General features: G+C 56.1%; 1 protein-coding gene across 1 annotated transcript; it reads right to left on the reverse strand.

The window, feature by feature from the left end:
• SEZ6L (seizure related 6 homolog like) lies at positions 1-24353 on the reverse strand. The gene is made up of 17 exons (XM_065738719.1): positions 24284-24353; positions 9396-10052; positions 8990-9123; positions 6852-7044; positions 6266-6451; positions 5879-6044; positions 5281-5447; positions 4600-4794; positions 4390-4528; positions 2574-2770; positions 2066-2260; positions 1791-1982; positions 1505-1699; positions 1128-1160; positions 727-841; positions 460-562; positions 1-261 (listed from the first exon to the last, which is right to left on the reverse strand). Exons 1-17 carry the CDS (start codon positions 24351-24353, stop codon positions 232-234), a joined length of 2967 nt encoding a protein of 988 aa, XP_065594791.1. The 3' UTR covers positions 1-231.
• Positions 24354-24679: the final 326 nt, after the last annotated feature.

Consider the following 24679-nt stretch of genomic DNA (forward strand, 5'->3'; position numbering starts at 1 on the left):
CCACTGCCCACCCCGGGGTCTGGGTGCAGACCCCATGGCTCTGCAGCACACCTAGCGCAGTTTAAATAGAATAAATACAGTGAAGAAAACAGTAAAATCTTCAATAAGGAGGCAAAAGGAAAGACAACAGCGGGTCCAGGGGTCCAACCAAACTCCACATAGTCTCTGGATTAGTTACTGAGGAAGTTCTATGAGAGCACATTAAGTTCGCAGCTGGAGACTCTCTTGCCTTTATATCGAAACTTCGTATTCTCTTGTTTCCTGGAAAGAAGGAAAAGCTATTTTAGGGCAGCAGCTGTGATTCGGGATCACCACCCCATTGGCTGCGGGGAGCCGGCAGTTGGACTTGGTGATCTTTATGGGTCCCTTCCAGCTTGGGGATATGCTACATTTCTATGACTGCATCGGTGAGAGACGCTCTGGGGGCCGCCTGGGGAGGGTTGGCACAGCAGGACTCACCCCTGTCTCGTAAATCGGGTTGTCAAACTCCGTTTCTACCGTGATCTGGCTGTAGGGGTGGGAGTACATGAGGGGCAGGCGGAGGCTGGAGTAGTACCTGCACCTGAGAACGAGGCAAGAGACACTCAGCTGCACGGCCCCACAGCAATGCGAGATGCTCTGCGTGCCCCCCATCAGCCTGGGGCAGCAGAGGGTGACCTGTGCCCTGAGCTTTGGTGCCTGGCAATGCACAGTGATGCTCCCCAGGGCTCTGCCACCCTCACCTACCTGGTGATGTAGATGTAGGCTCCTCCCAGCAGCAAGGAGATGATCAGCACCGGGATGAAGATGGCCAAGGCCATATTTCCGCCCTCCAGAGATGTCTCTGCAGCAGCTTCTGCTACTAAAAGGACATGAACTCTTTCGCTGGCTTTTTCCCATCCCCTCTGCCTCCGCTCCTCCAGTCCCTCACGTGGGACTGGGGGTACTGGGGACACTGGGAGCACTGGGCAGGTTCTATTGGCTTCCCACAGCATGCAATTGCCTCAGCCCCAGTGTCTCTGTGGTGCTGCAGGCTTTGGGCTGGGGAGCACCCTGGGGTGCTAGGCTTGAGTGTAGGGGTGGTGGTGAGGTGACGTGAGGCCCCAGGGAGCTGTGCGAGGAGCTCATCCAGCAAATGTGTCACTCACCTTCCAGAGCGTGCTCAAAGCTGTCCTGATTGACTGGAAGAGAAATGGAGAGTTATCGGGTGGTGGCTGGGTGTGCCCTGGGTGCTACAGCTTTGCATGCAGAGGGATTCACTTCCCCACACTGAGGCTGCCATGGGAACCTGTGCCAGGCTTTCCATACCCCCATTCGGTCACAAAATGTGCTGCACATTTTCAGCACTTAAGGATCATTCACTCCCTTTAAGGGAGGGAATTCTCAGCAGGGACTGAGGCTGGGCAAGAAAACGTGCAGGATGTCTCTGCCTGGAATGGTGACACCAGCCAGAGGTGGTGGATGCTGCCCGTGCCCATGGGTGTTGCCCACCCAAATGGGTGCTGTCTACCCTGCCATGCATTACCTTTGCAGATGGGCAGCGGCCCACTCCAGTGCGATGGCTGTCCCAGTATGCACTTGATGGTCACCTCCCCCATCAGCTCGAAGCCCTCATAGCACATGAAGGTCAGGGACTCGCCGGGCAGGTAGAGGCGTTTGTAGAGGATTTGGTAGCCGTTCTCTGGCAGCCCTGGGTTGTCACAGGCCAGGGACTCCTCAGCTGGAAGGGAGAACATTGCAGGGTGAGACAAGGGCTGAAGGGAAGGAGGCTGAGCTGTCGTTGAGCCGTAGCAGGGGGCTGCAGCACTCACAGACGCAGTGTGGGAGCCGCGAGGTCCAGATGGGTGTCCCGGTCTCGCGGCTGTAGCAGGTCAGCAGCGAGCTGCCCTCCAGCACGAAGCCAGGGTTGCAGGTGTACTGGATGGTGGTGCCCACCAGCAGCACGGGGTCGGAGATGAGGCGAGTCGAGTGCTCCACCTCTCCTGGGTCCGTGCAGTACATGACTGGGGAGAAGAGGGGACGCAGGGTGGGTCCTGGGGACACAGAGCGCATAGCTCAGTGTGGAGCAGGGCAGTGGGGCACTCACTCTTTTCGCAGAAAGGAGGATCACTGCTCCAGCTGAGGTCCCACTGGCAGGTGAGCGTGTCGCTGCCCACGATGTCGTAACCTGGGTCACACTGGTAGGTGATCTTGGCCCCTCTCACCAGCTCGGTGTGCGATGTGGTCTTCCAGCCATTCTGGATCTCAGGCAGGTCGGAGCAGGAGTCGTTGCGGGACACCTCTGTGGGACAAGTGCTAACTGTCATCCCATGCACATGGCTCCTTGCAGGGTGCCCATCCCACCCTGAGCATGGCAGCCCCATGATCAGCCCCGCTGGTCCACAGGTGGCATCGGGGATAATGGAGGACACCCCAGAAGTGATTGAGCCAGAGCCCAGCAGCAGGCTGGGGGTTCTGCAGGAGCTCGCTGGAGTTGGAGAGGGGCTGTGGCCCAGCAATCATCCCTAATTGCAAAACCAGCCCCTGCTCCAGTTGCATGTTGTCCCTGTGCTGTCAGCACTAGGGATGAGCCCAGCACCCAGCTCTCTCCCTACCTATGTAGTTCATGATGAATCCTTGTCCTTTCCCAAAGATGAGCCCAGCAGGGTCCGAGTGGAAACGGATAGTGAGGTCAGGGCTGGAGGAGTAGAGCTTCTGGGGGCTGCTGCTGCCTACATACTGCCCCAGGATGCGGGCAGAGAGCTCGTCCCCATCGTAAATGGTGAGGATGTCACTGTTGGTGAGGTTTAGGCTGGAAAGGAGAGCTTGGTCAGCTGGGCAGGGAGCCAGCAGGATGCTGGGTGTGGGACAAAGGGGCAGCGAGGTGACCTCCTGCCTGGCACTGCGTGCATCCTGTCTGGGGACTTGTCCCTGTCCTCAGTGGCTAAGGAAGTGCTGTTGGGCTGCCTGTTCTGAATGGAGCAGTAGAGTTGCTCCTCCAGCCTTGGCTCCATCACCAGCTGCAGCCCCATCATCAGCCTGGGCCCCATCATCAGCCTCAGACCCATTCTCCCTTCTGCAGGCACTGAAAAGGAGCTAAAGCCCATATTGCCCTGCTGCCCCAGGCCTCCCCCCCATAGGCTCTGGAGCTGCATGGGACTCCCAAGGACACCGCAGAACACAGCTTACAGATTTCAGCCGAGATCCCCGTAGGGAGTGACACCTGCCCCATGAGACGAGCGGTGACCCGCGGAGCGACCGCAGGGCTGCAGTTCTGGGCAGCAGGATCGGCATCACCTCCCCAGCAAAGCCGGGAACCGATCCGTTTTGGCAGCCGCCCGCCCTCGTCCTCGCCGCCAGCAGAGAGCAGTGCTGCCCCACGGACGGAGAAATCTGCTCCAGGTCTGAGGCGGCAGCACCCACCCCGCTCCGAGCCTGGGCTCTGGATGTCCCATGCAACGTCCCATGCAAAGTCCCATACCAGGTCCTGTGCAATGTCCCATGTGATGTTCCACGCAAAATCCCATGCAATCTCCCATGCTGTGGCCCGTGCAGTGGCCCAAGCAAATGTCCTTGTGAGGCCCCAGGGCTGAGCCCAGTGCTGTGCTGTGCCCAGCTGTGCCAGAACACCCAGCCCTGCACTGGGCAGGATCCATCCCGCTGTGCTGCTCAGCACCCTGGGCCCAGGATGCGCTTGGGCACAGCGGGACCCCCACCCCACATGTCCACCCATCTGATTCAGCCTTGTTTGGAGATGCCTGAGCCGATCCCCGAACACTTTATTAAGAATGTTCTTGGAAGGCGCCCAGTTAATCCCCATGGCAAGCTGACATTCGTAGTAAATCTCTGCTTTCTGTCAAACATGATTTTCTCGGTGACATTTATGTCTGATGACTTCAAATCGCCTGGACTCCAGTCCTGCTCAGCCTGAGCGCCCACAAATCCAGCATAGCTGCACGAGGAGCTCTGACTTGTGATTTTTAAAGAAAGCTTTAAAGCCTTTTTGACTCTAAGCCCCTACTTGAGACATGCCCTCTTCTTGAAAACCCAAAATAGCACTGAGGAGATTCCCTTTGCATAAGCAGCATTACCATGCCTGGAGACAAAGTCCACTCCCCTTTGAGTTACCCCCAGATGCAGTGAGGAGGGGCTGCTGCAATGCAATGGGTGCTGTAAGGCAAGAGGATGCTGCAGTGCAATCGGAACTGTAACGTGATGGGTGATGCAAAATGATGGATGCTGTAATGCCATGAGTGCTGTAATGCAATGGATGCTGCAGTGCAGTGGGTACTGAGCACATTGCAGGGGATGAGAGAAGGGCAGAGGGGGCAGAACAGACACAGAGCTGGTCGCTGGGAGGAGGAGGATGCAGGGAACTGGGCAGGGCAGGGCCAGGGGCAGGGCATGCACCACTGTCTGAGAGCGACTCACAGTTGGATGTCCAGGAACAGCCGCTTCTCCTCACCCACGTGGACCCTCCAGATGCAGTCCTCTCCCTCTGTGTACGGCTCCGGCCAGTTGGGGGACAGGATCACCCCGGCCATGGCTGTCAGCTCACCCCCACATGTGGCTGCAGCAGAGAGGCAGGGCTCAATCCTCCCGCACCGGAGCAGGGTACGGCCCCACGGAGTGGGCACTGACCTCGGCACAGCGGCTCCGTGTCGTTCCAGTAGGGGTCCCGCATGTTGACACACTCGATGACGGCGGGGCCCTGCTCCAGGGAATGCCCGGGGTCACACGTGAACTCCACGGTGGTGCCCAGGTTGTAGGTGGGGTCGGAGGTGGTGAAATTCCCGTTCTGGATGTAGGGCTCGTAGCAGTGGCCCCGCTCGAAGGCTGCAGGAAAAAACCCCATTAGAGGTGTGCATGTGGGGCTGGGGAGCACTGCGGCCCCATCTCCCTGTGCCCTGCCTGCCCCCAGCTTCAGGATTTCCTGGAGGAGCTGTGGGGCTCTGTCTGCACAGCCATGCTCCGTGCAAATGGTGTTCATTACAGGCAATTAGGATTAACAACTGTTTATCTGTCCTGAGCCATGCAGGCTTAACCAAACCCCACTTCTTCCTTTGTGTGTCAGTGTCAGTAATGCACTCGCTGTGTTGCTACTGCTGTATTTACCGAGCAATCTTCCCTGGGATTACCTCCTGTCATCGAGCCTTCTCTTTTCCTTTTTCTTTCTAGGGAAGTGCATTCCCTGGCATTTCTGCAGCCACAGGGAGGTTCAGCTCACCATGCATGCTGACAGCAGCGTGCTGAGCAGCGGGGGCTGGCCCCCTTCCCGCAGCCCCCCAGCCTGTAGCCCCCTGGCTCACAGCAGAGCATCACCTTCGAAGCGGATATTGAAGGCAGTGGCAGCGGAGGGCTCCTCGGCCAGGAAGTCGATGCGGATGGAGGAGTCGTCGCTGATCACCCCCTCGAAGGGCACGCTGTCAGCACGCAGCGAGTCGTAGAGCACGGCCGAGCGGTTGCTGTCCCCGCTGTACACCACCATCCTGCACCAGGAGCCGGGGTTCAGCCCCCAGAAGGAGGGGTGGGGGGGATGCAGTGGCCTGGGGATGAGTGGGGACACCCAACCCTTCCCCGTGCGCTCTCAAAATTCAGCAATTGGAAGAGATTGTGCCGAAGAAAATTCACCAACCAAATTCTTCTACCATGTCTCAAGCCGGAGCTTTACACTTGGATTTTTCTACGGGCCATAAACCTGGCTCACTGCCTGTCACTGGGCTGATTTCCAGTGCTTTTTAAACACAGGTGTCAGAACCACAAGGTGTGCTTCCTTACATGGATGCCAACACACTGGGACGTGCAGCACCAGGTGTTCCTTTGTGCTCCTGAGCTCTTGGACGCCCCACATCCCCTCCTGTCCCGCACTCTCTCCTCCCCACTCCAACATAGCCAAAGACCACTGCAACCAGCCCCTCACCTGTCCCTCTCAGCCAGCAGCAGCTTCTCGAAGTGCAGGTGCAGCTTCTGGCCCGGGGGTGCCGTGATGGCCCACACGCAGTACATGCTGCCCGACTGGTTGCCCGCAGTGCTGGGCGAGAGGACGCGGCCGATGGTGGCATTGTGCACGGTCCCTCCGCAGGGCGCTGCCAGGCAGAGTGGGGCAGGTAAGGAGCAAAAAGGGGCACAGTCCCCACGTTCCCCCTCACTCGCCTCCGCAGGGGATGCATTCTGCTGCCACAGAATGGCTCGAGTCGCACAGCCTGGTGTCGCTCTCAGCGCTGCATTCAACGTGCAGCACAAAGCACCCACATCATTTTTGCTTTGGGGTTTTCCCCCAGCGCCTGCACTATCTGCATGCCCACACCTGAGCAGATGGGCTCGGGGTTGCTCCAGTGGGGCCGGGATGCGTTGATGCAGGTGAGCATGCGGGGACCCTGCAGCTCGTAGCCCAGGTGGCAGTGGAAGTGGGCGATGCCGCCCGAGTGCAGATCCATCACGGTGACATCTCCGAAGTCGGGTCTTCGCGGGAAACTGCAGCTCAGCATAAACACTGCAACGAGCACAGAGAGTGCAGAGCTCGGGGCTGCCTGCTCCCAGCCATGCCACGTGTCCCACGCCACAGGCAGAGCTCGCTGTGGGGCAAGCTGCATGCACCCAGCGCTGCCTTCCACCTCTCACTGCTTCTGACCAGACCCAGTTTCTATTTTAGCAAGAATTTCCTTGAACTCATCCATTTTTCATACCTTCTCAAGGAAAAAGAAATAGGTAATTTAGCAAGAGCCTGTGCAGGCAGAGCTGAGGAATGGGGACAGAAATGGGGCGAGGAGCATATCTGTGGCTATGAGAGCCAGCACCCTGGCAGGACAGGGGCTCCCATTTGCTCCCACCCTGCATGCAGCACTGGGGATGTATCCCAGCATGCCCTCACCCCATGGGACCGGGGCACCCACCCTGGTAGTGCAGTTGGAAGGTCCCCACCGCCTCATCCTGGAAGGTGCGGAAGTAGACGGAGATGGTGTTGGTGGGGCTGCGGATCACCTGGCCCTCCACCAGCAGCGTCTGGTTGGCCAACACCACCAGTGTGTCATCGTCCACGCCGCGGATGGACAGCACCTCTCCGTCTGACAGGTTGACACTCTTCACCTGGGCAGGAGGAGAGCCGTGGGGCTGCAGGACAGCATCCTGGGGCCCTATGGGGTCATCTCTAGCCCCGGGTGCTCAGAGCACCCACCCATCACAGCACTCGTGTAGGGCTTGTGGCTTGCTCCACACCCAGTGCACCACAACTCTTCCCCGTCCCCATTTTGGGTGGGGAGTCCCAGCGAACATGCCTAATGAGCAGTCCAAGCAGGCTTTGATTATTATTTGGAAATAGCTGTGAAGTAACCTCACATTTGCATTTCGTGTCCATTTAGCTTAATAAATGGGCTCGTATTTCGGCAGAAGGATGCTCATCAGATCATTTGTTTCCTTAAGTGTGCGAGGACCGGGGCTCTATATTTAGCACAGCCACAGCCTGTAATTGCAAACCCTCTCAACGGTGTTGTGACGGGAAGGGTTTGTTGCTGTTGTCACAGCGTGCCCGTCTCCCCACCCCACTGCATGGAGCACAGATGTGCAGCACCCATGGGAGCCCGGTGCTGGGGAGCTGCGGGGCCATCCCATGTGCACTACAAGGAATGGGGCTTCCTGGGTGCAACAGCCCCAAGATTGTCACGTAGCATTCCCCCTGCCCCAGCATCCCGTCAGCACATGGCACCAGGGGCAGCCGTGTCCTCATCCCACTGCCTGGCTGCATTCAGGGTTGTAGGAGAGGCTGAGAAGGGTCAAAGCCAGCTGGAGGGCAGCATGGGGGCTTGTACCCAGCAGCAGGTATTGCTTTATTTTGCAGCATTACCACCAGTGGTGCCCTGCCAGGGGCTGCAGAGCACAGGTTCTGCTGTGATCAGAGCCAAAACCCATGTCAGCTCCTGTGGAGCCTGCAGGGAGGCAGGAGGGATCCTTGGTTCAGGCTGTCAGGCTTGCTCACCCACTAGAAAATCTCTAGGGAAATTCTATTTCCTGCCAAGAAAATTCAAGGTTCTTAAAAACAATGACAATTTTGTCAAATATTCTTAGCACTGGCTGCTCGGCTCTCGAGCTGCTGCAAAAAGGTACAGGGACAGAATGTGCTGGAGTGTGCAGGGACACTGAGTGGGTGGGGGGACCGGGGACCCCTAAACCTGGTGAGACATCCTGCAGCAAGCAAAGCAAGGACCTGACTCAGCAAGAGTCAGGATCAGCCCTTTGGAAAGTAGAGGATCTCCGTGCTTGGGGGTTGCTCAGCCCTCCCCATGCTGCATGCAGCAAACCCAGGGGAAAGCAGAGCCTTGTGCTCACTGCCCAGCTCCTTCCCACCCAGCGAGGTGTCCCTGCTTGTCTCCATTACAGGAGCTGGGAATTAAATCAGAATCACTTAAACGTTATCCGATTATCCCAATCACTGTGTGAGAGCTGAGGAAGCTGCACTGTGTTACTTCGGCACCTGCCCAGTGTAATTAGCTGCAGCACTGCTGGTTCACAGTACTGGTACATGTGAAATAATTAATAAGTGATGGAGAAGAATCTGTCAGCATCTGGCAAGGCAAGGAGGAGGGGGGAGGGCGATAAGGGGGAGGAGGGCCACCTCCTCTGTCATGGCACTGCCCCCTAGCCAGTGACAAGCAGCAGCACCCACCACTCCCCTTACCCCCAAACCAGCCCTCCAGAGAGGCTCTATTAGTGCTGCTGCCTTCCCATGCTAATTACTCCCAAAGTGAAAGGTGAGGGTGGAACTGAGAGAGCCCATTGGACTCAAAGAGGGGGAAACTGAGGCAGATGTGCGGTCATGCTCCCATTCTCCCCGTGCACCACTGCATGCCCTGGCACATGGGATGGCCCAGACCCTGCCCAGACGTGGCATGAGCAGGGTAGGATGCAGCTTCTGTGATTTCACTTCTCTGAAAGCCTCACAAACAGCAACGAAATGAAAGCCATGGCTCGTGGGGTGGGGGTACTGCAGCACGAGTGTGGAGGCAGAGCTGCGGCAATGCCCCGATGCACTTCTCACCTGCAGCTCCACGCCGTAGCCCGTGTAAACAGTGACGTTGTAGGTGCACTCCAGGAAGCTGTGCCGGGGCAGTGGGGGATAATCCGTGGAGTCGATGTAGCCCTCGGGGTCGTAGAAGCTCACGCTGCAGCGCACTGGGGGACGTACATTAGTGGCTGCCCAGGGCACAGCTCACCCCTCTGGCAGCACGTGCCACCTCACTTCCAGTTTGGGGTGGAAAACTGTGGCTAAGCAAGCCACCCTCCTCATCAGAGCCCCCTGGAATGGTGACACCCTCCTAGGGCACCCCTCACTGCAATCACTCAGGATTTTGGCAGCCCCGGAGGGCAGAGCTGCACCCCACTGCTGTCATATCCCCACCCCACGTCCCTCTGCCTGGTGGCACCGCGTCCCCATGTTCCCTTACCCGGGGTGGGCTCTGTGGTGATGACGGTGGTGGTGACGATGGTGGAGGTGGTGGTTTCCTGGCTCTCCTCCGAGGCAGAGCCGTTCATCTCGCTCTCAGCGCTGTCCATCTGGTTAATGGCACCACTGGGAGCTGCCGTCGGACCCGTGCCCATGTAACCGGGGCCACCGGGAAAGGGCTGAGCAGTTGATGGTGGTGGGGTGGAGGGGGAGATCTGCAGCACAGGGTGGTTGGTGGGACCCCATCCGAGCAGCTCAGGGGAGCTCTGCCGCTGCCCATCTGCTGTCTCCATTGATGCAGACGGTTCTTGGGAGGACACGGGGAGCATGAAACCTCGTGTGCTCACAGCTCTGGGGTGCCCTGGCAGCGTGGGCTTGGCCTTCAGCTGCTTCCTCGCCGTGTTGCCGTGCTTTAGGGCAGGTGGCTTTTTCTTAGCAGGGGAAGTCTGCTTGGTGTCAGCCCTGGGGGCAGTGGTGGGCACCAATGAGACATGGCTCTGTGCACGCAGTGATGATCCCTCCGCTGCCAGCTTGGGGCTGTCCTCAGCAGCAGGCAGCAGGTTGAGGGCTGCGCTCTGCTGGGGTCCCCCCATACTTGCTTCGTCCACAGGCAGTGGGTGTGGGCTGAAGGGGATCGGCGCTGCCTCAGGGCGGCCATCTGCAAAAAAGAATGAGGAAAGTAGGACTGGGTGATGGAGAGCATGAGACCAGGGCTGTGCCGTGGCATGGGATCAGCTGCAGCTGGTGGACAGCCCGCTGTTGGCTAATCGTGGGGAAGCAATAATGAACCCGTGCTGATTCCCTGGAAGTTGGGTTTCTGCTGGAAGCTCATTGCGCAGTCTCAGAGCCATTGTTTGGTCTCTTTATCTCGAGGTCAGCTGCTCAGAGGGGTTTGCTTGCTCGTGCCGAGTTTGTTCTCCTGCTCGGCCACTATGAAAAGCCTTTATTTGTGCAATTGTCATCAGTAAATACTGTTATTTCAAAGAGCCTGATTAGGCCATGCCATCCCCCATTGTCTTCCCTGCTGCCGCCTGATGGAGAGCAGCTGCCCCGCTGCCTGGCATCAGCACACCACTCGGGATTGAAAAGCCTCTCCCTAGGCAGCCCCTGACCTTCTGCTTTGAGCAGGGCAGCGTGCAGGAGACAAAGAGTCCCTGAAGCCCTGCCACCACCAGGCGTAATTGCGAGAAGCGCTGATGTATTCACCACCGCTGGGTCTGACCGGGCTGCAGCCCACCATGTACAAGAAGCCCCGAGCAGCACCGCAGCACTGTGAAGTGCTGCACAAAGCAGGGTGTCAACGTTTTCCATGGAAACAGCAGTCGCCAGGGAAGGAGCTCAACAAGCAGCATTGACTGGGGTGAGCTGGGCTGGTCCTGACACGGCTGAGAGCGGCCTCCCTCAGCGCTGCACACACACGGGGAGAAATGGGCTCATATTGTGCCAGGGGAGGCTCAGGTTGGGTATTAGGAACCATTCCTTCTCCCAAAGGGTGGTGATGCAGTGGCATGTGCTGCCCAAGGTGCTGGTGGGGTCACCGTCCCCTGAGGTGTTCAAGAAATGTGTGGATGTGGCACTGAGCGATGTGGTTATGCTGACGTACTGGTGGTGGGTTGGGGTTGGACTCGGTGACCTTAGAGGCCTTTTCCAATCCTATTGATTCTGTGATCCTCTGAAAAGGGACCTACGGAGGTACTGGGTTCAGTCCCTGCGCATCTCATCCTGCTTCTCCCTGCACCCAGTGGGGGACACGGTGACACAGAGGGTGCTCCTGTAGGAACCCACACCCCTAAAGCCTCTGTGTTAAGAGAAACTGCAAAAAAGCACCCCTGGATTATTTGCCATGTGAACTCCCATTCACAGTGGATATTGCTGTTAAGCTGTATTTTACGCTTTTGGAAAGTTGACTAATTTCTTATTAGATCCTTTGCCAGGAAGCGTTTAAATGGTTCTATCCTTAACAAAGCATGAAATAAAACACTCTGTAGTGCAGCTCCATAATGAGGTACTTAACATGCTTCAGATTGTAAAGGGCAAATGTGTATTTCAAGGAAGCGAATGCTGGCCAGGCTGGGGCAGGAAGGTGAGGGCTGCAAGAAAGAGAAGTCACCAGTGATGCTAACTCTGATTGACACAGCCAAACCAGCCCTGCATGTCCCCAGGTGCAGGAAGGAGCTCTGCCCCAAGCCAGACTGGCTGAGGGCTGCCTGCTTGGCGGGGGATCCCTTTTGCCCTCGTAAGGCCTCGCGGTGATATCACCTCTGCACTACAGATGGCCTTTCAGATGAGGGATCTGAGGGAAAGAAAATACTGCAGGAGCCTCCTGCCAGCTGGGAGAGAGGGACAGCAGGATCCTGCCTGGCTGCAAATCCCTTCTGCTCCATACAATCGATCCAGAGATACTGAGCTGCCGGCAGAGACATGCTCGTGTTTGACCTTGATCTAATCTGCTAAACCAGCTCCGGAGAAAAGAACGCTGCCACGGTGTACAAGGGGCTTATCCTGTCGCTTTATCTTGAACGCGTTGCTGCTGCCTGGAGGCTGCAGGGGATGTGCTGGGACAGCCGTGGTGTTCGTGGCACTGGGGTCGAGGTGCCAGCAGGATGCTCTGCAGGGCGCTGCGTCTCTGCTGCATGAAATGTCCAGGAAAGTGTGGAGCAAAAGGGACCTAATGCAAAGCGGCAGCTCCTCCCCGGGCTATTCTGGGATGCGCTGTGAGCAGAGGAAAGAGCTCGGCTCGGAGGATGCCTCCGCTCCCCCGTGCTTTATATAGGCTGCAGTAGGAAGTGCTCTCTGCAGAGCTGGGGGGGGTGACGGGGGCAGCTCCAGAGGGAGTGGGGCTTTGGGGTGGCACTGCCCCCCTCGGGGTGCATGTAGGGCACCATCCATCCACCCACCCATTCGGGGGCTGTTGTTTTTTATTGCTGTTTTGAAGTCTTCTGTTCTCCCGCAGCACAGAAATAGACGTGCTCACTGCCCATGAGCTGTGTGTGTGCAGCACAGACTCCTGGTCATGGTTTGGGGTTTGCTACAACGACCCAGATGCACTAACAGCACGAAATGTCACGTACTGAGCAAGGCAGTGAACGAGGCTGCACGGCCACGCGACACAGAACGAACCAATTAAATGCAAACCGAAAATCTCCCCTTCACCACAGTTCCATTCTCCTTCAGCTCCTGCTCTTCGTAGCAGCAAAATGGGTTTCTCAGCACTCCCTCACGAAGAGCACCCGTGTGTTGGTCACAAACCAAGGACACAGCGGTCCCCACAGTGATGGGTCTGTGCCACTTGGCGGCCGTGTGCTGCTCGCAATGTGCCATGGGGAGCAGGGAGATCTGATTGCTGCCAGCACCTCAGCTGGAGGGGCTTAGAGGAATTAGGGAGCTGCAAGCGCTTGATAAAAGGATGCTGAAATAATCATCAGGCACTCATCTTGCTGCTGCGCTCCTGAACGAGCCGAGCTGTGAGTGACTGCATTGCTGGCTTCCCAATGCTAACACGATGCTATCGCTGCCCAGGAACCGGAGTGCTGTGGATTGATTGCTGGGGCTCATAGCTCTGTCCTAAAGGCTTTAGTGAGCTGATTAAAACCGAGCCTTGAGGAGCTTACTGGGATGCTATTAACCACGCTGCTCATTCCAGTGCTGGGCTCCGGTGCGTACTGAGGCTGAGCAGTGGTCCCTCAGTGGCAGGGGAAGGGGTAGGAACGTGTCTCATGCAGTGCTTCATAGCCACGGAGAGGGGAAAAGACAGCTTGAGTATGAAACAGGGATCTGAGGAAAAAGCAGGCTGGGTTTGTCCAACATGGGAAATGGTTTGGTTCGGTTTCAAACCTTAAAACATTTTTGCCTTAAATCTTCAAGAGCAGAAAAGTAAAATAATAATGATACTACAAAAGCCTGAATCAAAATAATGTTTCGTTTCCGAAGTGTCAAATCAGAGTGGTGCTGCCTGGATCCCCATGTGCCTCCCAACAGGAGGCATTCAGCATGCTCCTTCCCGCAGTCACCATTTCAGCAAATTAAGTTTTTTCCAATGGAAAACAAAACAAAACAAAACAGAAAGTTTCCCTAAGCGTATCCTGACAGCTCGACCCATCAGCAAATAAAACAGGAGCCATCTAATCGCAGTGAGTCATCCGCGTGGGAGCAGCAGATAAGCGCGGCCGGAGGAGGAGCTGCCCCTGGGTCTGTGTCCCGGCCCATTCACAGAGGGGAAATAGGATGGGATGGGACGGGATGGGATGGCTCTGGGACGGGTGCAGGGCTGCTTTGTGCTCCGAGGGCTGCGGTCGGAATATTTGATTTTAAAATTTACATCTGTGTCGCCGGCAACGCTCAAATAAGGTTGCCATGGAAACGCCTCATTACCGGCAGAGGATGCTGGTGATGGAGGAGCGTGGTGGGCACGGAGGGCACTGGGACACAGCACTGCCTGCCACATGCTGTCCCTCTGTCTGTCTGCACCACACGATGCTGAGCTCGGTGGGATGCTGCCTGGGTGCTGACCTGCATTCCGGGGACCCCTGGGGGTCTCCTGGCTGTCCTAAAGGGAACCCAGACGCATGTCACCATCTGCACACAGGTAGAGTGGGGCTGGACAACGTACTAGGTCCTGCCGTGCCTGCAAGATGGAAGGAATCCCTTTCCAAATAAGCTTGGCTCAGCTCAGGGCTGGCCCTGGGCTTAGGTGGGGATTGCTCCAGAGTGGGAGAACGTTTTGATCTCTGAAAACTGCCCTAGCAGAGGATCTGTGCTGCTCGTGCCTGGTTTGTTTCACTGGCACAAATATGGGAATTACACTTGCAAACATCCCCGCCATGCTCTAGAGAAGCTTGTAACTGCTCTAACGATCCGCAGCCGCCTGACAGATGCCTGGAAATTATACACTTCTCCGAGCTATGAGGAAAATGGATTTTCCTCCACAGTGCTGCTCCATGGAGCTGGAAGCAACGCGCCCTTCACTTGCAGGCATCTGTTTCAGCCACACCAGCTCCGTGCTTGCAGACCCCATGTCCCTGCAATGCCAGAGCTGAGACTTCGGGTGCCCACCTCCCTGTATAGTTACCCTGCTCAGATCAACCTCTGTCCCACTCTATCCCCATCAGGATGGGATCCCAGCCCCAGGCCCATGGGGCTGCCCACGCTGCACCGTGCTGCCATGCTGTACCCCAGCACTGGCCCACAGAGAGCACTCTGGCAGCGTTTCAGGCTACAAATTGGACTGTGGGAAGAGAAGCTCCTTCTTTCTCAACTAATCATCCAGCTCAGTCATCTATATCGGGGTATAAAATTAAATGGGTTCCTGAAGAGAGAGTATATTTAGATACAAAAAGCCCATTCTAGTCATCTATCTGGGACTAAAATAATTAATCTTCCATCTCTATTAAGATGCACTGTAGCAGATCTCAGGAAGCGCGTGCTGCCGTTAACCCTTCGGGGGCTGCCACGTGCTCAGCATCACCCTGTGCACAGCTGTGGGGTCAGCTGGGACCTCCCGCTTCTGCTGGGGAACTTGTCCCAAGAAATGCCTTCCTTTGCATTTTCTCCCCTTGCAGAGGCCATGCAGAACCTCCCCACTTGCTGCCGACGACTGCCCTTGAAAAGACCCCTGTGATACTCCTCTGAAACGATGCCTCTCCGGCGCCTAATGACTCCTGACAGCTTGCAAACAGTCCCGCTGCTCGCAATCAGGAAGGCAGGGCGAGCGCCAGGTTACTGATGGCTGTGGTTATTGCAGTTATCGGGCTGCATCGATTCCGGGCTGGTCGCTGCTCCGGAGCCTGACAGCAAGCAGGGAAGAGCCCGGTGCTCCTGCAGCACCTCTGCGCCCACTCGGGGTTGACTTTGGAAAAGATTTAGCTGGAGAAATACAAGAGCCAGTCTTTTTATTTGGCTTCCCCACCCCCCTCCCCCCCCACTCCCCAAATTGGATTCATCCTACTGGGTGCATTACAACATCTCTGGGGAGCTTTGCCCTGCCCATGCTGGGCAGCTCTGGCACCTCCCTTGGCTTCAGTGGTGCTGTACTGTATATAATTAATTGTCAGTATCAGTGAGTTGTGTGGCAGAACAAATTCCATTTCTGCTCTGTGTCCTGCAGGGTGATGATAACCTATGTACAGTTTTTCCCACGGAGCCTAATGACGAGCCATCATACTTTGTTTTAATTAATACAGATAGCAAAGATATTTCTGTAAGCCACCGTGATGCCAGCCAAGAAGCAGAGTCCTCTGCATGGCAGCTTATATCCACGTGCACCCATGCACACCCCTATCCATATAGCACTGAGCAGGCAAAGAGCTTGCCACCAGCATGGTGACATGACCCATCAGACAGGCATTACCTTGGCCCTGTGATGAGCCTCTCCCTGCTAACGAGCCTGCCCCTGCTAATAAGCCTCCTGAAGCTTGTGAGTTCCAAGCATAAGCCATTCGGGGCTGGGATCTGATCCTCTGCTCATGGTGTTGCTGCCCACATGAGTGCACAGAAAATGCCCATGTTTCCCTCAAAATGGAGAGCCAAGGGGCTGGAAGCATCACAAACAGGAGGCAAGCAAGCAGCAGAGCTCTGCCCTATGTGCCAGCAATGCTTTGCTGGGTGCCCACGTATTTCCACCCTAGGTGGGTGCCTGGGTGAGCAGGATGGATCATTAAGCACAGTGGGATTAATTTAAGTGAGAAAGCCCTTACATTCCAGCCCTGGAAGCTCAGTTCTGTCTTAAACTGGGGATGGGGATGGGGATCCTTTTGCAGGAGTGCAGCCTTCCAGCCTGCAGCTTTTCTTTTCCCACCAGAGGATCTGGCAGGTACCTGACACCACGTTTGCTTTACTGCTCTGGGAAAGAACATTACTGAGCGAGCCTATGCACAAGTGCTTTGATATCTGAATCAACATGCAGAGAGGGCCCTTTGTCAGATGTTGCTCATATATTCTTGTAAAACACATGTGTCATATTGCTGGTGCCTGTGCATGCTTTCTGTCTGTATCGTTATTTCTGACGCATCCTGCTGATTGGGAAGCACAAAGAGAAAGTACCCGGCTCTGTTCCTCTCAGCAAGGAGTGCATCAGCAAATTATTAAAAAGCAGCGTGTGGTCCAACCAGAGTCAGCTCTCCTCCTATTGCTATTGTTTATGTTCCAATGGGGTAGCAGCCATACTTCATGTACTTTTGATAGCAGTGTGATGTGATTAAGATAGACACACCTGTGAAATGAGTCTCTTTGGCACACAGCTGTAAATGCTCTAGGAATGACCAGCAGCTGCTGAAATGGATTTGGGCTGTCCCCGCGTGTTCCCTGGGTCTCGCTCTCACTGAATACAATGGCTGCTGCTGCTCAGGACCTCCATGCCTCAGTGGCAGCCCTGGGGGCAGATAGCACAGAACAGTGGCAGTGGGGCAAAGCCAGGAGCTGCATGGTGGGGCCGATGTACTCGGTGAATGTGAAACCCAACAGCTGATTTCATGGAGCAGCAATAGAAGCAGCACCAGGTTCAAAACAACTTCTAATTCGTGTTTTCCATCACCAAACACTCCGGACTATAGCTGGGAATGATGCCAGAGGGGCTTAGGAGGGAATTTTTCTGAGCTGAATGCTGTTCTCAGGGTTGACTCCAACTCTGGGCTCGTAATCCCAAACTCAAGCAGACTGTTGCCTTTGCTGTTCTTTCAGTCTCTTTGTTTCAGTCAAAGAGGAGATGCTGTATATCTTAAAAAAGCCTTTGCTTGTGAGGCCGGTTTGATGCATGTGGCGCAGCAACGTGGAAAAATACAGCCCTTGTCCATGGAAGCCAGCTCGGATAATTTGAGTCACTTCAGGAGATGTTATTTGCCATGACTCAATTCAATTTGTGCAGCTGGGTGACTACATACCGGTGCACAGTGATGAACTGCAGCCCCCTGCCTCACACCGTGCCCACGAGGATGTGTCCACATTGCAGGGAAAGGCACAGTGAGCCCAGAACCTCTGCTCCAGTGCTTCCTAGGGGAGGCCAGAGCACACACAGGGCTAGCACGTGGTGACATTCCCCAGAGCCACCCAGCTGTGCTGAAGAGGTCCTTGCAAGCAGATGTGGGGGCTTCTGTCTGTGGTGCAGAAGAGTGAGCTGCTGAATTATTGGGGCTGAAGAAGTGCTAGATAAGCCCCAGCTGAAGGCATGGGAATTCTTCCAAGGGTGGGTGTTGTGGAAGACATTCTGCTCTGGGAAAATCTAAGATGTGCCTCCAGGGGAATTGGCCAATCCTCTAGTGTTGCTGCCAGGAGAGCACTAGGCTGCAGCTGGAAGGTCTCTGGGTTTCTTGCACCATTCCCTTCCCCACCTTTCCTAATGAATCCCAAGAAAGCTTCGATGCATGCTTGAATGGGAAGCGCAGCGCTCTGTCCTTCACAGCCGTCCATACAATAAAAAGCCTTTTCACCACTGCAGGCACGGGCTCCTCTGTGTGCTGGAAACAAAAGCTGAAAGGAAGCCTTTATATATATTTTTTATTAGCTAGCTTGAAAAGTTTGCTTTTAATTGAAATTGCCTCAGCAGTTTCATCTGAGCGTCAGCTGTAAGGGCCCAGTGAGAGCTGCTTCCCATCGAGCTGCCGTGTGCATCCTGCACTGCATCTTGCAGGAGGAGCTCTTCAAAGCACCCAAGAGTAGCAGCAGTCTCCACACTCTTAGGGTTCTGGGCTCTGTTTGGGGGCTGAAAGCTGTTTTCTCTCCCCATGCAATGAGTTGTGCTATTGAGCACCAAACTGGGGATGCCCAGAACCAGGGCTCTACCCTCCAGCTGCATGGGGGAGCGATGCTTCAATGAGCTCTGAGCTTCCCAGGAATTCCTAGCAGAGAGCCCGCTGAACACGTCAGCAATCAGCCCTGTGCCTGTAACAAAGCACAGATCTGTGGCACGCTGCATGGGGCTGGGCACTGGGGCAGGGGATGCTGCAGCATCCTATAGAGCTCTGTGCCCTGCATCTATCACTGCACAGCTGTGCCAGCCCTGGTCCCAGATCGCAGCCACGTATGCAGCACACCACTGGCCTCATATGACCCCATAGGCATCTCATGCCCCTGAGGCACTGGCTCTTTGCATCCCATCTGCCTCCTCCAAGCACGCCTGCAAATAAGGCACATTCCATTCCCTTTTGAAAGAAGGAATGAAGAAGAAAAACGATCAGGGCAATATGATTTTGGGACAGCTCTGAATTCAGGCACAAAGTGAAATTGAAATATTTCCCTGTAACAACTTGGGCTGAGTCCTGGATAAAAATGAAGTGGGATGTGACAGCACCTTTCCAGAGGCATTAGCCCCATTCATCTCCTGATGATGCTGCAGCCATTCTGCCCGCAGTGCACAAAGGCATCAGGAGTTACATTTTCCTCCACTATTTCTCAACTATATTTATGCCGCGAGATGTTTGCGGAGGTACATCGTGTGCCTCGGGCAGAGGATTAATTCTGAACTGTCACCTCGCTTTTCTGATGGGTTTGTAAATTCTGCTGTGTTGATTTGTACTCTCAGTAAATTGATAAAATCCCCTTTCCACAACCTAATGCACCAATTCAGAGCTCGCCGGGGTTTCGGACCTCGTTGGATCTCGTGGTTACGTAAATAGCATCCGACAGCAATTTTAGGAGTGCTGCGTGGGTAATGTGGGTGAGTGATAAGGGGCAAAGGGAACTAATCCTGGGACAGGCTGGGATATGGAGCTGTGTCTGCTCCTAGTAGCAATGCAGACCTCGCTTCCCCTTTGGGGATCACATGAGAGCAGCCTTCCAGTTTAGGGACTGGCCAACTTGGCAAAAGGAAGCTTATGGCTGTCAGGAAAAGACTGATTTTTACTGAGATTGCCTTTAAATCATCATCTGAAGATGAAAGCTGAGTTCCTGTGTATCATCATGGAGCCCCATCAGTGGGACGGGGCTGTAGGGCTTCAGGAGCACAGAGGAAGGGACATCAGGAGCGATTTTTCTCCTGTATTGTCCCCCAGCCACCAATCTACTGGAGATGAAAGATCTCATCCACCAAATGCTGACACGCTCCATTAATCCACCCTAAAAAGTCAGATGGAGATTCTCCCTTGAATTTTAAATATTTTCAGCCCTTCTGCCTGGCTCCAAAATCACCCTGAACTGCCCAATTTCCTGCACATTCCTTCAGTCCCTCTGGGACTGCTGTTTCGTGGTGCCTGGATGCTCCAGCTAATTTAATGGCTTCAACATTGCTTGGAGGATGACCCTGAGAGTGTCTGCAATGATCCCCCACCACCTTCCTGCCCAGAGCTTGGCAAAGAGCATACGTGTGTCACATGGACAATGACACGACAATCCTTTTTGCTGCATGGATTGCACTGCTCCAGGATTGGCTCAACCATTTATATATATATATATATGCTTTTTTTTTTTTACTTCTGTCACAGTTTGATATATATATATATATATATATTTTTTTTTTTTTTTTTTTGGATGCTTCTGCATTTGGCACCGAATTTTCTTTCTAGACGAAAGCTTTGCATTTGGAATCACACCTCCGGTGCCGGCTGTCCTGGCCAGGCTGAGCGCTGCCTCCTGCTGCCAGCACGGGCTCGGTGGAAGCTGCCTGCTGCAGCCATCTGTCCCGGCTCCGTCCTGCCCTTCTCCTTCCTGTTCTTGCTCTGTCAGAGAGGACCTGCAGCTGAGCCCCCGACCCTTCGCTCGCCAAGATCCCTCCTCTCCTGCCTCTCAGCTGGATGCCTTTCAACCACGCATCCTACCTCAGTGATGGGAGCCTGAGGTCAAGGAGTTGGAGGAGCATCTGTGCAAACCTGTGCTTGTCCCTGGCTCTGGGCAGGGTGTCCTCGCTTTGAATCACAACAGCTCCAGGCTCAGGCAGCACTTGGGTTCTCTGTCTCAGCTGCTTCTATGGCCCATCTCCAGTGAAAGAACGAGGAAAAAAAAATAGAAAAAGCCATTTGCTGTGTCTGTGCTCTGCTCTGTCCCATGCACACTGAGCACACGGCATCAGAGGCATGGCAGCAAAGGGTTTCAGCAAGACAAAGTGGGAACAGAGGGGAAAATACATCTCTGGAGGGGAGCAGACTGACCCCCATTCGTGGTGTGCTGGGGTGTGGACACCCCTAAGTCATCGGGTTGCCACCCCTCTCTGCCTGCCTGTCTGCCTGGGAACAGCAGCTGTGAGGCCAATTCCAGGCTCCCTGATGGCACGTTCCTCCTCCCCCCCCCCCCCCCAAGGAGCAGATCTGGGCCATGCTGTGAGTTCCTTGCTTTTACAAATCAGTGCAACTCCGCTGGCTTCAACAGTGTGATGTTAATTCACAGCAACATGCATCAAAGGAGATGCTATTCCACGTCCATGTCAGCTAAGAGAGATGCCAGGCAGAAACTCTGCTGTCTGGGAGGAGCAGGTTCCCCCCCTTCCTGCACCTGATGCAAGTCCCAGCTCCCAGAACTCCTCCCATTTCTGGAATCCTGGTGGATGAAGGCAGTGTGGGAGCAGAGCTGGCTCACAAAGGGGTCACTGTGTGAGTCAGAAGTTCATATATGTTCCATGACCACCGGTGCTCTCTCTGTGCACTCACGTGCCTGGCTGCTGGCTCCTCTGCAGCCCTGGGGTGGCACTGTGGACGTGCCCCCCCATGCCCCCAACACCCTGCCCCTGCTGGTTCCAGTGCTCACAGCCACAGAGCTGCTCAGCACCGCATTCAGCGATTTCATACTCTCGACAAGAGTGTAAATGCATCCTGATGGACTGGAAAATTGGAAAGGCACTGCTCACTCTATATTTTCTATAGGCAAATATCTGAACTCCAGCAAGATACATTTATTGGCAGGCTCCAGTTGCAGCCATGTAACTGTACATTATGCTAATTAAAATACAGCCTGTGTTTTGTAACGGGATTTCCTTGGAGCGTGTTTAACCATTCGGTAATCACTTTCAAATATTTGAAAAATCAAATCCCACTGAGTAAATAAGTTCTGGATGGCTCCTGGAAGGTTATTCTTTCTTTCTTTTTTATTTTTCAGAGCCCCACTGGAACTGGCAGTACTCGTCACTGTGACGGAGGGTGTGAAACGCGCTGATCTGTGAGGCTGCTTGTGGATCAAAAGCCGCGTGGTGTCTGATCATACAGGGAACATTTCAATTAAAAAAATCTGTTGGTACAAAACAGGATGAAGGAGTGACACAGAGCTCAGCCCTGGATCCCATCTAGCCCAGCCTTGGGCACCTCCAGGGACGGGTCTTTGTGAGCAGCACCACCAGCATCATGGCCCTAAAGTGTGTAGATGTGATCGTTGGTGATACTGTAAAATCCACAGATAGCACATTTGACAACAGCATCTCTACATATGCACGATGGCAAAATATACAGGAGAAGCAGAGGGCTGAGACATCGATTTGATTTTATTGCTACTGATCCCAACTTGACTTGTTCTTTCAGTGAAGGGGCAGGGAGGGAAACAGTTCTGTATTACGGCCGCTGATAGCTCCCAATCGGGCAAACTCCATTCCTGTTATCTCCAGCACCGAATGGGCACGGTTATCTTGTTCCCTGGGACGTCCCTGCTCGGGGTGATGCTGCTGGCAGCGAGCACGCCTGTTGCAGACCTCGCTCCGGGCCTGCTCGGCCTCTCTTCCTGCAGGACACACCTGATTTTCTGGAAGGATTCCCATGCTGTGCTCCTCGCGAAGCCAGGCGGGTCACAACGAGCCGGTGGAAAACACAGAGAGGGGGCTGCCGCTGCCGGCCGTGCCCGGGGCTCTGCCGGTTCGGAGCCCGCGGAGGATTTGCCGGTCTCGGCACCACCCCTAGCGGCCGGCAGCCGGAACGAGGACCGGCCGCTGCCCCGAGTGCTCCGAGCCCCGAATACGGAGACCGATCCGGATCACGGCAGGCAAAGTCCCCGGCGTGGCACCGACATACAGCCCGCAGTGATCCCAGCACGCTGCTTGCTGCCCTCGCACCCCGCAGGGCTGTGCCTCGATGCCTGAGCTGCTGCTGCTGCTGCCGGCACTGGTAGGTGGGTGCAGAGCAGTGCCTGCGGGGAGGCTTTCACACCTCCTCTCTGTTGATCTAAATGACTCCACAAGTGCAAAGCACCAAAAAGCCACCGGCGGAGCAAGTGATTGGTGCGCGTCACGCAGCACGGATTGTTCCTTGAAGGAATGAGCTGGAAGATCAGGCAGATGGAGTGCAACAAGCCATCTTCCTGCAGGGTCTGAGCCCGCTCCCCTCCCAGGCTGAGAGCAGAAGAGACTGCAGATCTGGGCTCTGTCTGTCACCTCATGCACATGAAGGTCTCCCGGGCACAGACAGAGTTTCCATGCTGCCCCTGCCCCCAGCACTGCTGCCAGCAGTCGGGGATTTTGCTGTGCTAATTCACCAAACCTCACAAAGGGTCAACTATTTATCAGCTTCCACCCTGCCAACACGAGAGGAGTTCGGTACAATGTGTTCTCCCGCCCCGAGATTAATGACGGATCGTGCTTGCCATCAGGGCCAAATCCTATTGGGAGAAGCCAGGCTGCTGCTTGCAGTGGGTGCTCTGCCCCCAGCCCCCCCCAGCCCCCCGGGCACATCTCCCAGTGCAGCTCAGCACTGCCTGCATGGCAGCATCTGCAGCACGACGGAGGAATGGTCTGTTGGTTTCAGTGCTGAAACAGGGGGCCATCAACTGCAAATAGAGTTCAGGTCTGACTCCGTGTTATGTACACTGTATGATCACGTGCAGAAGACACACGCGCAGGTGAGAGAGTAAATGCCACGATCTGTTTTGTTACACAGAAATAAGGATAGATGAAGTACAAAGTCGAACACTTTTAATGCAGTCTGGACGCAAGAACACAAGTGGAAGCAAGACAGGAAACACTGCATAGCAATCCTGACACCAGGAGCTGTTAATCTCTGCTAAAACCAACTGCCAGCCCTAGGGGTCAGTCTCCCAGGCCCTGCACAAACGCTGCAGCACAGGCAGGCACCGGCCTCCCCAGTCCTCCCTCTGACCAATGCGCATCGGTGATGGAGCTAGCAGCACACCGAGCCGACTTCCCGGACCAGAGACCGGGAGCAGCCGCTGGTTTAGCAATCTCTAATCACCCCGCGAGTTTGCAACGACTTTGTCAAGTCACCTCCAAGTGGGTCCCGAAGCCTATTCTTAGCTCTGTCAACACGGCGCTGGGAAAAGGAAGAAGGGAGCGGGTTTGTGCGGAGATGTAAAACACGTGGAACGAACATGCAGCCCACCCCGGCTGGGGCACGGCTCCCCGGAGGGACACGGCTCCTGGGTGCAGCATCCCAGCGGCACGCACGTCCCTGCCAAAGCACAGCACCTGCACGCGGCTCCCCCGTGGGACACGGCCCCGGTAGCACTCGGCCGCCGTTAGGACACGGCTTTCCATTAGGAAACCTCCTTCATTAGCACACGGCTCCAGGAGCACACAGACCCCAACAGGGCACAATTTGGTTCCCAGAAAGGACACAGCCCCCGTTAGCGCACAGCTGCCGGGAACTCCCTGCTCCCCGGGCGGACACAGCACCGCTATGACAGCGCTGCCATTGTCACAGCTCCGGTCGCACACGGCTCCGGTGTCACACCGACCGATACGGCAGCGCTGCCGTTGTCACATCCCGACAGGACACGGCCGCCCTGCGTCCCGCATCCCCGCTGCCCGGCCGGGAGCTGCCCGCCCCGCGGTGCTGAACCGCCGCCGTCCCCGCAACGCCCGAAGTTTCAGCCCGGCCCGGACACCCCGCGCACGGGGGGATGCCCTCCCGGTTCCGTCAGCCCCACCCGGGCCGGCTGTCCCCCCTTTCCCCTCCCCCCCTTTTCCCCATCCTGCCCACCCAACCCCAGGGATGCGCGGGGCCGCGGCCCCGCTCCGCCCCGCTCCGCCCCGCTTACCTGGGCTCGGGGCCGCGGGGCTGCCCAGCAGCAGCAGGGAGAGCAGGCAGAGCCCGCGGGGCCCCGGCATCGTGCGGCGGCGGCGGGCGCGGCGGAGCCTCCGCGCTGCTGCGATGAGAGCGGAGGCGAAGCGAGCGGGGCCGGGCCGGGGGCGGGGGCGGGGGCTGGGGCTGGGGCTGGGGCTGCCGCCGGAACCGGAGCCGGCGCGGGGGAGCGGCGCGGCGGAGGGAGGAGAGGAGGGGAGAGGAACCGAGCGGAGCCGAGCGGCGGGGGAGGGCAACGGCGGCCGCCCCGGCCCCCGCGCTGCGCCGTGCGCTGCGGCCCCGCCCGCGGCTCCCCGGCCCCCCCCACCCCCCCGGTTTCCCTCCAGCTCTCCCCGGCACTCCTCCGCTCCTC

The sequence above is a fragment of the Cyrtonyx montezumae genome, unplaced genomic scaffold, assembly GCF_038088225.1.
Source record: "Cyrtonyx montezumae isolate F1298 unplaced genomic scaffold, pur_monq_1.0 scaffold_23, whole genome shotgun sequence".
Taxonomy (NCBI): Eukaryota; Metazoa; Chordata; class Aves; order Galliformes; family Odontophoridae; genus Cyrtonyx; species Cyrtonyx montezumae.

Bases quoted from the DNA above. Each gene is read 5' to 3' on its own strand.
- SEZ6L (XM_065738719.1), bottom strand. From the start codon at position 24,353: ATGCCGGGGCCCCGCGGGCTCTGCCTGCTCTCCCTGCTGCTGCTGGGC. The intron at 7,045-8,989 runs GTGAGAAGTGCA...CCTCCTGCCCAG, and splicing joins GCTACGGCGTGGAGCTGCAG to GTGAAGAGTGTCAACCTGTC. The intron at 4,529-4,599 runs GTCAGTGCCCAC...TCTCTGCTGCAG, and splicing joins CACGGAGCCGCTGTGCCGAG to CCACATGTGGGGGTGAGCTG.